Source organism: Glycine max, chromosome 9, assembly GCF_000004515.6.
Source record: "Glycine max cultivar Williams 82 chromosome 9, Glycine_max_v4.0, whole genome shotgun sequence".
Taxonomy (NCBI): Eukaryota; Viridiplantae; Streptophyta; class Magnoliopsida; order Fabales; family Fabaceae; genus Glycine; species Glycine max.
Genome location: NC_038245.2, coordinates 4,059,524 through 4,073,739, shown reverse-complemented (window position 1 = coordinate 4,073,739; position 14,216 = coordinate 4,059,524). Strand labels below are relative to the sequence as shown.

Genomic DNA, 14,216 nt, shown 5'->3' with positions numbered 1-14,216 from the left:
ATGAATTAGTAATTATATCTCATCTTTAAAAAAATCCCAATATAATTAATTATAATCCCTCATACTTGAATTCAATATTTACTACTAAAAAAATATAAATAGATAAAATTTAATTTTGATAGAAAAATTTAATTTCGTTATTGTTAATTTCTCTCAAAATTAATTTATGCTAGTTTTAATTATGTGACAATAAATGAAATGTCAAAATAATTCATTAATTTTAATGAAATGCGAAATTAAACATTAATTTTATTCATGTAACCATACATGCATGAGATGTCACTTGTCAGGATCAGAGTTACATCTGTATAAATAGAGTACTAGTATATATACAAGTTCTCATGACCATGTTTAAGACTTAAGAGAGAGTTTTACTTTTGCAAATCAAATCTCTCAATCTCTCCCTATTTTCGATCTCTCTCTCTTTTCAATCTCTCTCTTCCATGGCTGTCAAATCACAATCCCCACCATTGCATCACCAGTTTCTCAGCACAACCCCAAACGACTACACCAGCGATATTGAATCAATTGATCAAGAAGGTCCAGAATCACTTTCAAACCCTACTCCATTCATGGAAAATACAGAACAACATCACCATGAAGATCAAAAATCAATGAAGAACAAGAGGTACAAGTTTCTCTTGTTTATAAATTATGTTTTGCTCTTTGTGGGATCAGTCTCCTCTAGTTTGCTCACAAAATATTACTTTAACCACAAAGGGTCAAGCAAATGGGTCTCTACATGGGTCCAGTGTGCAGGTTTTCCATTCCTAATCATTCCCATTTTTCTCCCAAGTCTCCTCAATTACACAGAGAGAAAGCCCTTCACAGATTTCACTCCAAAGATGCTATGCTATTCATTTTGTATTGGTGTCATGTTAGGGTTTAACAACCTTTTGTACTCATTTGGAGTGGCATATCTCCCAGTCTCAACCTCAGCACTTCTCTTATCCTCTCAGCTAGTCTTCACCCTCATTCTCTCAGCCATCATTGTAAAACAAAAAATCACATTCTCAAATCTCAATTCCGTGATCCTCATAACCATGAGCTCCATCATTCTAGCCTTGAACTCTAGTCACGAGAAGCCTCAAGGGCTAACCCAAAAGGACTACTTCATAGGGTTCTCTTGCACCATAGGTGCAGGCTTGTTGTTTTCCTTGTACTTGCCACTGATGGAGAAGATCTACGAGAGGGTTTACTGCTACGGAATGGTGATGGAGATGCAGCTCGTAATGGAGATCGCGGCGACGGTGCTGGCCACCGGAGGAATGGTGTACAAAGGAGGGTTTTCTGAGATGAAGGAAGAGGCTGATAGGGTTTTCGACAAGGGAAACACTTTTTACTGGGTGACGGTTGTGTTGAGTGTTGTGACGTGGCAGTGTTGCTTCATGGGAACTGCAGGGATGGTCTTTCTCACGTCTTCATTGACTGGAGGGGTTTCTGCTACTGCTTTGTTATCCATGAATGTGTTGGCAGGGTGGTTGGTGTACCATGATGCCTTCAAAGGTTTTAAGATTGTGGCTACTGTTTTGTGCATTTGGGGTTTCTGTTCTTATGTCTATGGCATGTACATCAAAAGGGAGCAAGAGGAGGAGGCTAAAAGGAGGAACAGCAGTGGTGGAACTACCACAGAGTTGATCCCTAACGGGAATCGTATGGTAGTGTAACTTGTTGAAACTATGGAACTTGGATAAGATAGTGGTAGTGTGGTAGCTAGTGTGGTACTATATAGTACCTCAATTTTCAATTTGGTGTAGAGATCGAACTAGTTTGGCCTAGACTTAAATATTGTTGAACAAAATTTTTATGTAGTTTACTGTTAGGTGTTTTGTTGTTCTTTTCCTAATTAATGAGAATTGAAATTTGGCCAAAATGGATTCTCTCTTGCTAACTTTGTCTGCAACAAACATCCAGTTAAATTTACAACAACTGATTAGTTCTTGTACGACAATTAAACGAGATAATGTGATTAATGGTTTAGATTTTTGCTGTAAGAAATATCTTGTTTCAAAGGCATGGAGAAGATCTTGTCCAAAATTTCACCTCGCTAATATTTCTATTGCTTAACACAAATTGTTATTACGTGAAATCATCGAAATAAAATTTGAATACTCATGAAAGATCAACAATAAAAATATTTAAAATATAAACTAGATTCAAGTTATGTCTTTATTCAATTCTTTGTTCTAAATGTATAAATTTCTTTTGGTACATTCTCAAAATGTATAAATATATAGTTTCTCAAATTACATTTTTACAAACGAAAATTGTAGTTTATCTTTAAATTGATTCTTTGATTAAATATGCACTAAATCCTCGCTAATCGAGTTAATGACAACATCACCAAGTACCATGAACGAGATAGTAATTGATAATCACTAACAATATTTTCCCTGCGGTTAATTGATCTTAAGTTTGGTATAACTTTGTTATCAGTAGCTATTACAGCTAGCTTTGGTGTCACATGAAATCTGTTGCTTAACTTTACTTGGATTTTTTTACCAAAAGGAAAAAAGTTTAGTGAGATTTTGAAGTGAGTCACGCATAACATGTTCTGGAATCTCAGCTTTCAGTTACTGGTTATGCTCTTTGCCTGGTTTTGTGCATTTTTTGTTTGTTTGTATTATTGTATAGGAAATTGTGTATTTGAAAGTTATCATTTCAAAGGTCTCAACTGTAATCATCAGTTACATTCAAACCTAATAGACCAGACAATATTAAAAAGATTAAACTCTTTCACCGCCTTTATATCTTTTTGTTTACAGACTCAAACATGTGATAGTCTTGACTGTCACCTAGCTTTAACAGTTACTGTTAGGACTTTTTTAATCAATTTGATTGTATTAATAGTAAAGGGTGTGAACACAAAAACAAATAGGGATTAACTTCCTTGTTCCGAGAGCACTTGTCCATGAATAGTAACGCCATAATTTGTTTCAGAATCCATCTGGTTTGCGAGTTTGACAGATATTTACAACTTATACATTCATAATAATTATCTGCAGATATAATTTATTAAAAATTACAAAACAAATAAAAAAGAATTAATTAATTAAAAGAAGTTTTCTAAATAAATATGTTTATTCGATGCAGTCAAAACAAATATATGTTCATTTGATTAAATTTTTATTTGAACAATTAATAGAGTTCAAATAATTTCATTAATCATGCCTGAGTGTCACCACAATATTCACTTCTGTCCCATTTAAGATTGAGTATAGGAAATAAACTACTCCTTCCGCGAGGAAATAAAATCTATCCCTTAAATTATGTTTATAATAATAGATTTCATTCCCGGCCATGGATTTTGCCATGCTTAAATGCGATCATGACAATAAAGTATTGTATCTATTCTAAACTTGAGCATGAAAACACATAGATAAGTTAATATAATGGCCACATGACAAGAGGCAATAACCTATCCAACTAGTAGTGTTAAATGGATCATTTTAGTTTAGATAAATGATGAATAGTTTGATTTGATTTGGATCATCGGATATCAACAAAAATATTATAAATAAAATTTTGGAAAAAATTAAAGATATATAGTACAATTATGTTTCAAATTTGACAAAAAATATTGTCATAAAAGAATGTAAATAACATATTTGAGTGTAATTGACTTTCATCTACTAAATAATAACAAATTATAAAAAATAACGCATAATTAATTAATTAAATCATAAAACTTCATCTACAATAATAAAAAAAAATATACCAAATTATCTACACAACGTTTGTGAAACACAATGACCATATTCAAATCGACATACAATAGTAAGTAAGTTAAGCATTAAAAAATAATAATAAATATATAATTGATTTAGTTGAGATTGATTATGTTCAAATCCAATTCAAACTAAAAAAACATAAATCAATTTAATTGGTTTGGTTCAAGTAATAGGGATTGTTAAAATATTGGTCTTGGGATATTGGAGTTAATCTATTGTGAGTCATGAGATTTTTATGTTGATGAACATAGTCGAACAAATTTAATTGTAGATTAAAAATTTATTAACTAACATTTTGCATGTTGTGAGTAAAAAGGCTAATCCACTTGTCTATATTTTTTTAAAAAAGTGAATTTTTATTTTTTATATTTTTATAGACTAAAAATAAATTCTTGTCATTGATTTTTAAATTCGAGACTAAATATCTAAATTCTTAACTTTCAAATTTTGTTAAATTCAAACGTATATAAGTTTAGCCAAGTGAATTTAATTTATTGAGAGTAACAACATTAAAAATGAGTGAACCCTTGAACGAAAATACGACACACATAGTTCTTCACCACTTCCTGAACTGCCTGAAAGGGGTGATCAGGGTGGAAGAGATTGTCTAAAAAAAAAAAAAAAATCCTTTTGTGACATTTAGGGCAACAAATGCCTCTTCCCAAAAGAGATCACATGGATTTGTTAGCAGAGAATAAGTTTAAGATTGAGTTAGAAGATGGTGATAAGTTAAAGCCTAATTGTTATATAGATGAGACTATTAATTCTATGAGAATTATGGATGCGGTGGAGAGAGAGCTAGATGCTATAATTGTGAAACTGCTTGGGAAAAGTCTCAACTTCTATACAATGCGGGATAGACTCTAGCTGATTTGGAAACTATTTGGAGGTATGAATATAGTCGACATTGCACATGGGTTTTAATGGTAAAATTTGATGATCTTTTGGTGGACAGGGAGAAGACTATCAGTGAAGGTCCTTGATTAGATGATATCTTTGATCACTACCTTGTGGTACAAGGTTTGGGTTTCAGACTTTTTGCCTCTTCTCAAGTCACTATTGATATAGTACAATAGTAAGAATATGCTTTTCAAGCTTGGGTATGAAATAATATAATGAAAGTTTCTATTGGCCTTTCCAACTGCAATATATAGGAAGGTCCATTAAGGTGGAATATGTACTATTGAATATGCTTCCACTTCCATGCATAGTTAAATTTGTTATGGTATGTGTTGAAATTCATATGAACTAGCCTTTTGTGGGAAGGGTTTGTTTATGTAGGAACCATTTAATTGGTTCAATGTGGAGAGTATGATTATGCATGAAGGACTTGATTAACTTTGCAAGAGGCATGGTTTGTAAGGCCATTTGGAAAACGGACTGCCCGATGGCCTAAAAAGATCCTCTAATAGTGATTGAGGTTGTACAGATGACGGGAGTAGCAGTGAAGAGGTGCAAGTAGAGCTGGTGTAGCCAAACCCTAATTCCCATAATTCTAGCAACGTATGTGGTGATAATCATGGGAATGAGAATCATCATTACCTTCGTAATTTGTTAAATCTTTTAATACAAACTTTATTATGCAGCTTCATGAAATAAAACTTTAATTATGATTAAACAAAAATATAAATAATATAGTTAATTAAGTTTTTAGTCTCAATTTTTTTAAAAAAATAATTTTTAATTCTTAAACTTTTGTTTGATTAGTTAAAGTTTTTTATTATTATTATTAAAATTTTTAATTTTTAAATTTTTGTTTCACTGATTGATTAATGCTCTTCAACATCTTTTATTAAAGTTTTTACTTCCTAAAATTTTTAAAAATTCAGTTTTTAATCCTTAAAATCTTGTTAAATAAATAAAAAATAAAAAATTTAAACTTTTATTCATCAACTAAAAATTAAAAATTTAAAAACTTTGATTAATCAAACAAAAGTTTAAAAATTGATTTTTTAAAAAAAAACTAAAAACTTAGTGAATTCTAAATAGTACTTTACTATATCCAAGTTTCCTCCCATCAATAAGGTTTGAAGAGTGGGGGAAACTTAATGGCAATCTGCAATCAAGGTTATATAAGTTTCAAATATTGAATCGATCAACATCCTGAATTTGACAATTAGACCAAAATTTTTATTTTAAAAAATAATATGATCAAATATCTTTATTTTTTTTATAGGAAGATAAAAATTGTATTTTAACAAGTTGTTTGGAATATGATCTCAAAAGTGCTCATTAATAGACTTCATCCCCTTTTGGAAGATATTATTAATCTCATACAGATCTATAGTAGCTTAATTAGTTAACTCGTGATAGTAATTTTTAGTTACAGCGACTAATTTTTATGACCTATCTATTAGATCAAATTTCAGGACAAAAATTGCAGAACACTTCGGTTAGAATTCATTTCAATTAAAGAAAGATGAAACTAAAATGTTTAATTAATATTTTATATAGTTATTAAATAAAAAATATTTATACCTTTTCACTTAATTGGTAATTTGTTCAATGACCAAAACTATCTGTTTTGAATTTACAAAACTGAATTACCCTTTTTACACTTTATTTTTACATAATTATATTGTTTCATTTTTGTAATATTAATAACTGGTAGAACAAATACAAATTGTGAATGAACGTTGGAGAGAGTTTGATTAATTCTTAGTCCCTTTTGATAAATATTCCCGTAAAGGGTATTTTATGAAATGAAATGCTAACGATTCCCATTTCCTTTAATTTATTGCGCACACAAAAGTAGATAACAGATGGGACTTACTAAGAGTTCACATAATGCATGTGCACTATTTTTTTGGTGCGATAGGAAACAAACAAGACAAAAAAAACTAAGACGCTGACAGCATATCACGATGGAAAATCTTCAGCACAATGACGAGCTCCGAGTCCCGCAAGCTTCTGCACTTTTACTCTTTCAGTTCTTGTATTGTTTGACAATTTTATGAACAAAATATTAGATAAAGAGCCTTTTTTTTTTCTCAGCAAAACAAGAGATACGCACCCGTTTACAAGAGAATGAATCAATTAGAGTTTTGTTTCCTAGTTCTGGTTATTGTGTATTAAGTATTTTTATCCACTAAATTGGCTTACTAGTTAGTAATTGTTTGATTGATTTTGAGGGGGAAATGATCTATTCCAATCTGATCGAGTTTTGTTATTTTGTCACATATTGATTTGGTTTTATATTTAAATGTGATGGGGAATGCCAACACAATTAATTGGCCTACATTGTTTTAATTTATAGGTATACTAACTTTGTTTATAAGTCTAATTATAAAACAGGCCAGGTAAATAAACTTCCAAATTAGGTTAAATTTTGAAACAAATTATGTCAGACATTTAAAAATGGGTCACGACATATGAAAGGGTCAGACTCAAGTTTTGTAATTAAGAATCAATTCAGGCATGTTAAAGTTGGGTCTAACTTAAATTGACATATTTCCACCATTATTCCTTTTTGTCATTTCATATATTTTCATGAAAGTTATCAGTTTTGAAGATTAAACGTAAGCTTCACGCATCAAACTAATTAATGTAACATTAGAGTTGTAGCTTTGTATCTGTAAATAAGACTATGAATACCTATTTGGTCTGGGTAAATAAAATTGAAATGTAAAAAAGAGAAGAAAAAAATAAAAGAAAAAACAGATAATAATAAATAAATAAAATCAGCAAAAAGGTTTATTTTATCATTTGTTTTAACCTAATTTAAAAAAAACTTAAATTTATTTTTATTATCATCCAACTATAAAAGAGATAGGAACTTTATTAAAGAGAAAAAAGGAAAAAACGTTTGGTAAAAAAATAAAAAATAAAAGAAGAAGGAAAAAAAGATTGCAAAACATGGAAGAAAAGATAGAATAAAGAATTTAATGCAGCATTATTATTATGAAAATCCATGAAAAAATAATCCAAATATAACATATCTAATATATCTTTATTTATTGTGTCTCATGTACCACTAAGGTTGGCCTAATGCTAGAATTGGAGTAATATGTACCAGATGATATATTCAAACCTCAATGAGACTATTATATATTACACATGTATCTTTTAGTAATATTTTTTATTCAATCCTTAATTAAAATATTTCTAATTTTTTTGACAATATCAAAAAATATCATTAAATATAAATAAATATTATTAATATATTTTTATAATATTTTATCAAATATTATGGATAACTTTATGTCACTAAAGGTTTTTGGACATTTGAAAGATACATTTGGGCAGAAAATGAAAAAGCAAGAGAACACGATATATGTCAATGAGTAAATTATTTATTATATAGCAGATCGGTAAATAAATAGATAACATTTCATTTCTAAAAAAAATGTTATTAAAAGCATTGAGTGACGATGATTTCATGTTTTTGTCGCCTATAAATGTTATAAGAGAAATAAGGCTTGTTTTTCAATTTTAAATTTATTTTGGTTTTAGTTTTAGATATATTATTAGTGTAAAGTAATGTTATTTATTTAGATGAGATATAAGGAGGAAAAGATTGTGAGTTTCATCCTTCTAGCTAACAAAAAACTAATAAACTAATAATATTGATTAATTAAAAATTATCTTAAATATAATATTTAAAGTGATTGTTACAAAAATAGTAATTTTTAATTTTATAATTTATAATTAAATGATAATATACGTAAAATCAAAATTCCCGTTATTTATAATTTATAATTAAATTCTTTATTTTTATATTTTAAACTTTTAATTTTTAATCTTCACATTTTTATTTTAAACTTTCACAATATTATTTTTCTTATCTATAACAAATTGTAAATGGTGGAAAGATATGCATTTGCTGAGGTTGAATTGAAGGTTGAGAATGGAAAGACATTTTCATGAATATTTAGGATGTGTTTGAGTAAGTGTTATAATTTATTTTAACGCAGAAGTGTTGATTTTTTGTAGTCACGTTCGGTGCTTAGAAAATCTAATTTAATATTGACGAAAATACTTATACAAGCTTAGATTATGTTTGGATTAGTGGTGGCGGAAAAAGGTAGGAAAAGTAGAAAACAGAAAATGAAGTACAACAATAGTTACAAAATAGTGGGAAAAACATAGGTGTAGGGTGTAAAAGTGAAATTACTTTTGCATCCTATAGAAATTTTGAAAAAAACAACGCCTGATTTTTTTCCGTTGGATATGAAAATTAAAATATTTAATGATTGAGATGTGTCAAGGATTACCAGAGTTGATAGAAGAATTATGAATCGTGTCCGTCGAATTAAAATATTAAAAAATTAAATGGTTGGGATCTGTTGAAGATGAAAGTATGAGTGAAGTTTTTTTTTTTATCATGAAAATTTTTGTATCAGTAGGAGCAAAGATGGAAAAACATGAGTTGGGAAGTTATTGAGCAAAAGAAAATTAGAATTGTTAAAACAGGCAGCTTGACCCAACTTGACAAGCTAAATGTGAAAATAGCATTGAACTAACCCGACCCGAATTTCTTATGGGCTGCATTTTTTGTGGCCTAGCTGCCTAATGCTCGTTCGGCTGGGTCATATTAGACCATTTTGTTTTATCGTAAGTTGCATAAATTTAAAAGAAAAATTAAAAAATTAAAATAATATGAGCTAAAATAGGTTTGGTGGTGTTCATGACTACAATTCTTTAGCTCAGTCTAGTCTGTAGGGTCCATTGAGTCAGGCCAAATTTACCCCATTCTATTTACGCCACAATTTTCATAGCACATTTTGATATTTGTAAGAAATATAGTATGAGCGAGTAGGACATTAATTATCTTTTACTATCTCCATTTCTATTTTTTTAAAATATTTATCACATTTTAGTTTCTACAATACTCTTTTTAAATAGTCTCTTATATTAATTTTTTCACTAAAACACTCTTAATTAATTTATAATAAATGTTGTAAATTAATAAAATTAATTCATTATATCTCTAGAAGATAACTAACAAAAATTAATTAATTAATTTTTTAATTAATTAAATAGAAAAAGTGAGATGATGACTCTCAGTAATTTTTAAGGGTGATTTTAGAAATATAAGACAAATTGTTAAAAAAAAGTTAATGATATTAAGTAAAAGGGTTAAATATAAGTTTGGTCTCTTTATTTTACTCGATTCATAATTTTGATTTTAAAATAGAGACATTTGATTATTCTATTTTAAAAATTCATAATTTTGTTTTAATTCTCAATTTCGTATATATTTTATTTCTTTTATTTTGATCCAATTGAACCCTTAACCTAACACATTTATTTAAGGTGCCATAAAAATGATTTAATTAATTAAAATATTAGAAATAAAAAAATATAGATAAAATTAAAGATTAAACTAAAATTACATATTTTCTAAAATAGGAGATCAAATATCTCTATTTTAAAATACTACACCACAATCACAAATTTGTCAAACATGATGATCAAAGTTGTATTTAAGTTTTATCTAAATTATCCAATTTTCTTAAGTTATAAGTTTTAATTTTTTTAAAAATCTTATATTTAATGATAAAGTTAGTATATAATAAATAAAAGAAATTTTGATCCATATTTTTTCATAAAAAATAGAGGTACTAAAATTATGTATTTTCTAAAATAGAAGATCAAATATCTCTATTTTAAAATAAGATACCACAATCACAAATTTGACAAATATGATTATCAAAGTTGTATTTAAGTTTTAACTATATTACACAATTTTTTTAAGTAATGAGTTTGAATTTGTTAAAAAATCATATATTTAATGATAGAGTTAGTATATAATAAATTAAAGAAATTTTGATCCATATTTTTTCATCAAAAGTGGAGGTACTAAAATTACGTATTTTTTAAAATAGGAGATTGAATATCTCTATTTTAAAATAAAACATCACAATCACAAATTTGACAAATATGATGATCAAAGTTGTATTTAAGTTTTAACTAAATTGTGCAATTTTCTTAAGTAATAAGTTTTAATTTGTTAAAAAAATCTTATATTTAATTATAAAGTTAGCATATGATAAATAAAAAAAAGTTTGATCCATATTTTTTCATCAAAAGTAGAGGTACTAAAATTATGTATTTTCTAATATAGGAGCCTGGATATCTTTATTTTAAAATAAGACACCACAATCACAAATTTAATAAATATGATGATCAAAGTTGTATTTAAGTTTTAACAATTTTCTTAAGTAATGAGTTTTAATTTGTTAAAAAAATCTTATATTTAACGATAAAGTTAACATATGATAAATAAAAGAAATTTTGATCCATATTTTTTCATCAAAAGTAGAGTACTAAAATTATGTATTTTCTAAAATAGGAGACTGAATATCTTTATTTTAAAACAAGACACCACAATCACAAATTTAATAAATATGATGATTAAAGTTGTATTTAAGTTTTAACTAAATTATGCAATTTTCTTAAGTAACAAGTTTGAATTTGTTAAAAAATCATATATTTAATGATAAAGTTAGTATATAATAAAACAGAAATTTTTATCCATATTTTTCATTAAAAGTAAAGGTACTAAAGTTACTATTTTCTAAAATAGGAGATCAAATATCTTTATTTTAAAATAAGACATCACAATCACAAATTTAAAAAATATGACCATCAAAGTTGTATTTAAGTTTTAATTAAATTAAGTAATTTTTTTAAGTAATATATTTGAATTTGTTAAAAAATATTATATTTAATGATAAAGTTAGTATATAATAGATAAAAAAGAAATTTTGATTCATATTTTTTCATCAAAAAGTAGAGGTACTATAAATATATTTTTATCTATTTTACTTTTAATTTATATATTTAGTAATTATGTTAATTAATTTCACATTTATTAGAGAGTGCGCTTTTAATGCTCACCTTAGTTTTATTAGAAAGTGTGCATTTAATGTTCACTTTAATTTTATCAGATAGTGGGCTGTTAATGCTCACTTTAAATATTTGAGAAAAGGTCATGAATTTTAATAGTGTCATTATTATGTATTTAAATTTATGTATTAATTTATTTATTATTGTTTTTGTTTGATTACAATTGTAGTGTAAAAAAACTTTCACAACAATTATTATTTTAATTTTTTAATATAATATTTATTATCTTTTTTCACTATTATCTCTTATTAATATTCTCTCTAATCTCAAATATAACAAATAAAATATAACACATTAATTAATAAAAAAAGTTACATCAATTTCAATTAATTTATCATGTAAAAATCAAGAAATGCATTAAATTTTATTGATTTTAATAAAATAATTATGAAGTTTCTTATTTTTATCCTTTTCTCTTTCCACTTCCCAGGAAAATACATGAATAAATTAATTAAAAATTATGAGGTAAGTGAGGATATAATTAATAAAATAATAATTAATGTGATATTGAACGTTGTAAATGATAAATAAATATGAATAAAAATTCTTTAAAAATCCAACAATTAAAAGAAATTTTAGAAATAATAAAATTTTATAAGATAAAATTAATTAAAAGAATTTAATCAATATTATGAACAAAAATTAGTTTAAGCTATTTTTTTTATTTTCTCTCTAAACGTGTGATAGCATATAGGATATTTGTCAAACATTTTTAAATCAATATTATGAACAAAAATTCAAATTACGGGTGTACTAATTTATGATAAAAAGATAGAGAAGCGGGGAAGTTCTAGAAATAGTAAAAAAATGGAGGTGTGAACTGAATTCATTAATTTCGGAGTGGTCCAGGTTCATTTCACTCACTCTGGTTTTCAATAGTCCAAAGTTGTCGAAAAACGTAACACACTACACACGTAAGAAGAGTTACAAGCAGAGGTGACAGATGGTTCTTAGTGAAGGTGACAAGCAAATAAAAAGAGCTCAATAACTTCAACTTATCGGTTTCAACACTCACTTTCGTCTCTTTCATTCAAGGAGGATTAATTACATCATCACTGTCCCCAACACAAAAAATCTCTCACACTATGGCTCTTAGCATCAAGAACAGTGAAATTGAATTTGTTGATCATGAAGGTGGAGAAGCATTAGCACATGCAGATCTAGTTTCCACCATGGACAACACAACAATGCAGGAGCGTGCAGATCAAAAGGGTATCATTAGCACTAGCAAGAGGTACATCAACATCAACATGCCCCTTTTGGTGATTAACTATGCATGTCTCTTTGTGGGTTCACTTTCTTCTAGTTTGCTATCTAAGTACTATTTCACCCACAAGGGTTCAAGTAGATGGGTTTCAACTTGGGTTCAAACCGCAGGATTTCCTCTTTTGATGATCCCAATTTGTGTTCCTTATCTCTTTAAATTCACCAAGAGGGTACCCTTCACTGATTTCACACCAAGAATGTTGATTATCTCAATTTCAATCGGTGTTATGTTAGGATTCAACAACCTTTTCTTCTCATGGGGAAACTCCTACCTTCCCGTTTCAACCTCAGCACTTTTGCTATCTTCCCAACTACTCTTCAACCTTCTCTTCTCTGTCATAATAGTGAAGCAAAAAATAACCTTTTCAAACGTGAATTGTGTGATCCTTCTCACCCTAAGCTCCATCCTCCTAGGCTTGGACTCTAGTCACGAGAGACCAAAAGGGCTAAATCAAAAGAACTACTTCATTGGATTCTTTTGCACCATAGGCGCAGGCTTGATGTTTGCCTTGTATTTGCCACTAATGGAGAAGATTTACAAGAAGGTGAATTGCTACCAAATGGTGATGGAAATGCAAGTGATAATGGAGGCTGCAGCAACAGCATTGGCCATAATTGGCATGACATGGGATGGTGGATTCTCTGAGATGAAGGTAGAGAGCCAAACGGTGTTTGACAAAGGAAGCAGAGTTTATTGGGTGACAGTGATGGGAAATGTGGTGACTTGGCAGCTATGTTTCATGGGAACTGCAGGAATGGTATTCCTGACATCTTCATTGACTGGGGGCATTTCCATGACATTTTTGTTGTCAATGAATGTCTTGGGAGGGGTTGTGGTCTTCAGAGATGCATTTGGTGGTGTCAAGGCTGTGTCCACTTTTCTCTGCATTTGGGGGTTCTGCTCTTATGTCTATGGCATCTACAAGTACAACCAAATGGGGGAACACAAATTTGCTCAAACCAGGAACAAGAATATTAGTAGTAATGATTCATCCACTGAGATGATCCACATTTTGAAACATTGAACTATATATTTGCATATGTATAGTTTATAATAATGTCATCTTCGTGTAATTAGCTACAATATTGACCAAGACTATCAGTATCTATTCATATATGGGTCTCTTGCTAAATGCACCGATGGTTATAGAATTTAAAATAAAAAAAATTCAAAATAAAATGTCTTTGTTGGAATATACATCCGGAATATACTAGAAATCGCATTATATATATTAATGATACTTTTTCTTGAATTTTTATATTTTTTTATTCCTTTAAAACTCTGGTTAACATTTGTCTTTATATATATATATATACACGCGCGCGCAGTGTACCGACTACCAAACATTTTATGATGCCAAACATTTT

General features: G+C 28.3%; 2 protein-coding genes across 2 annotated transcripts; both read left to right on the top strand.

Moving 5' to 3' along the window:
• The first annotated feature begins 361 nt into the window (after positions 1-361).
• LOC100795076 (probable purine permease 4) lies at positions 362-1,867 on the top strand. The gene has a single exon (XM_003534805.5). It carries the CDS (start codon positions 444-446, stop codon positions 1,665-1,667), a length of 1,224 nt encoding a protein of 407 aa, XP_003534853.1. The 5' UTR covers positions 362-443; the 3' UTR covers positions 1,668-1,867.
• Positions 1,868-12,485: 10,618 nt separating this feature from the next.
• Positions 12,486-14,028, top strand: LOC100803560 (probable purine permease 4). The gene has a single exon (XM_003533450.4). The coding sequence runs from the start codon at positions 12,668-12,670 to the stop codon at positions 13,871-13,873; it is 1,206 nt and encodes a 401-aa protein (XP_003533498.1). The 5' UTR covers positions 12,486-12,667; the 3' UTR covers positions 13,874-14,028.
• The last annotated feature ends 188 nt before the right edge of the window (positions 14,029-14,216 follow it).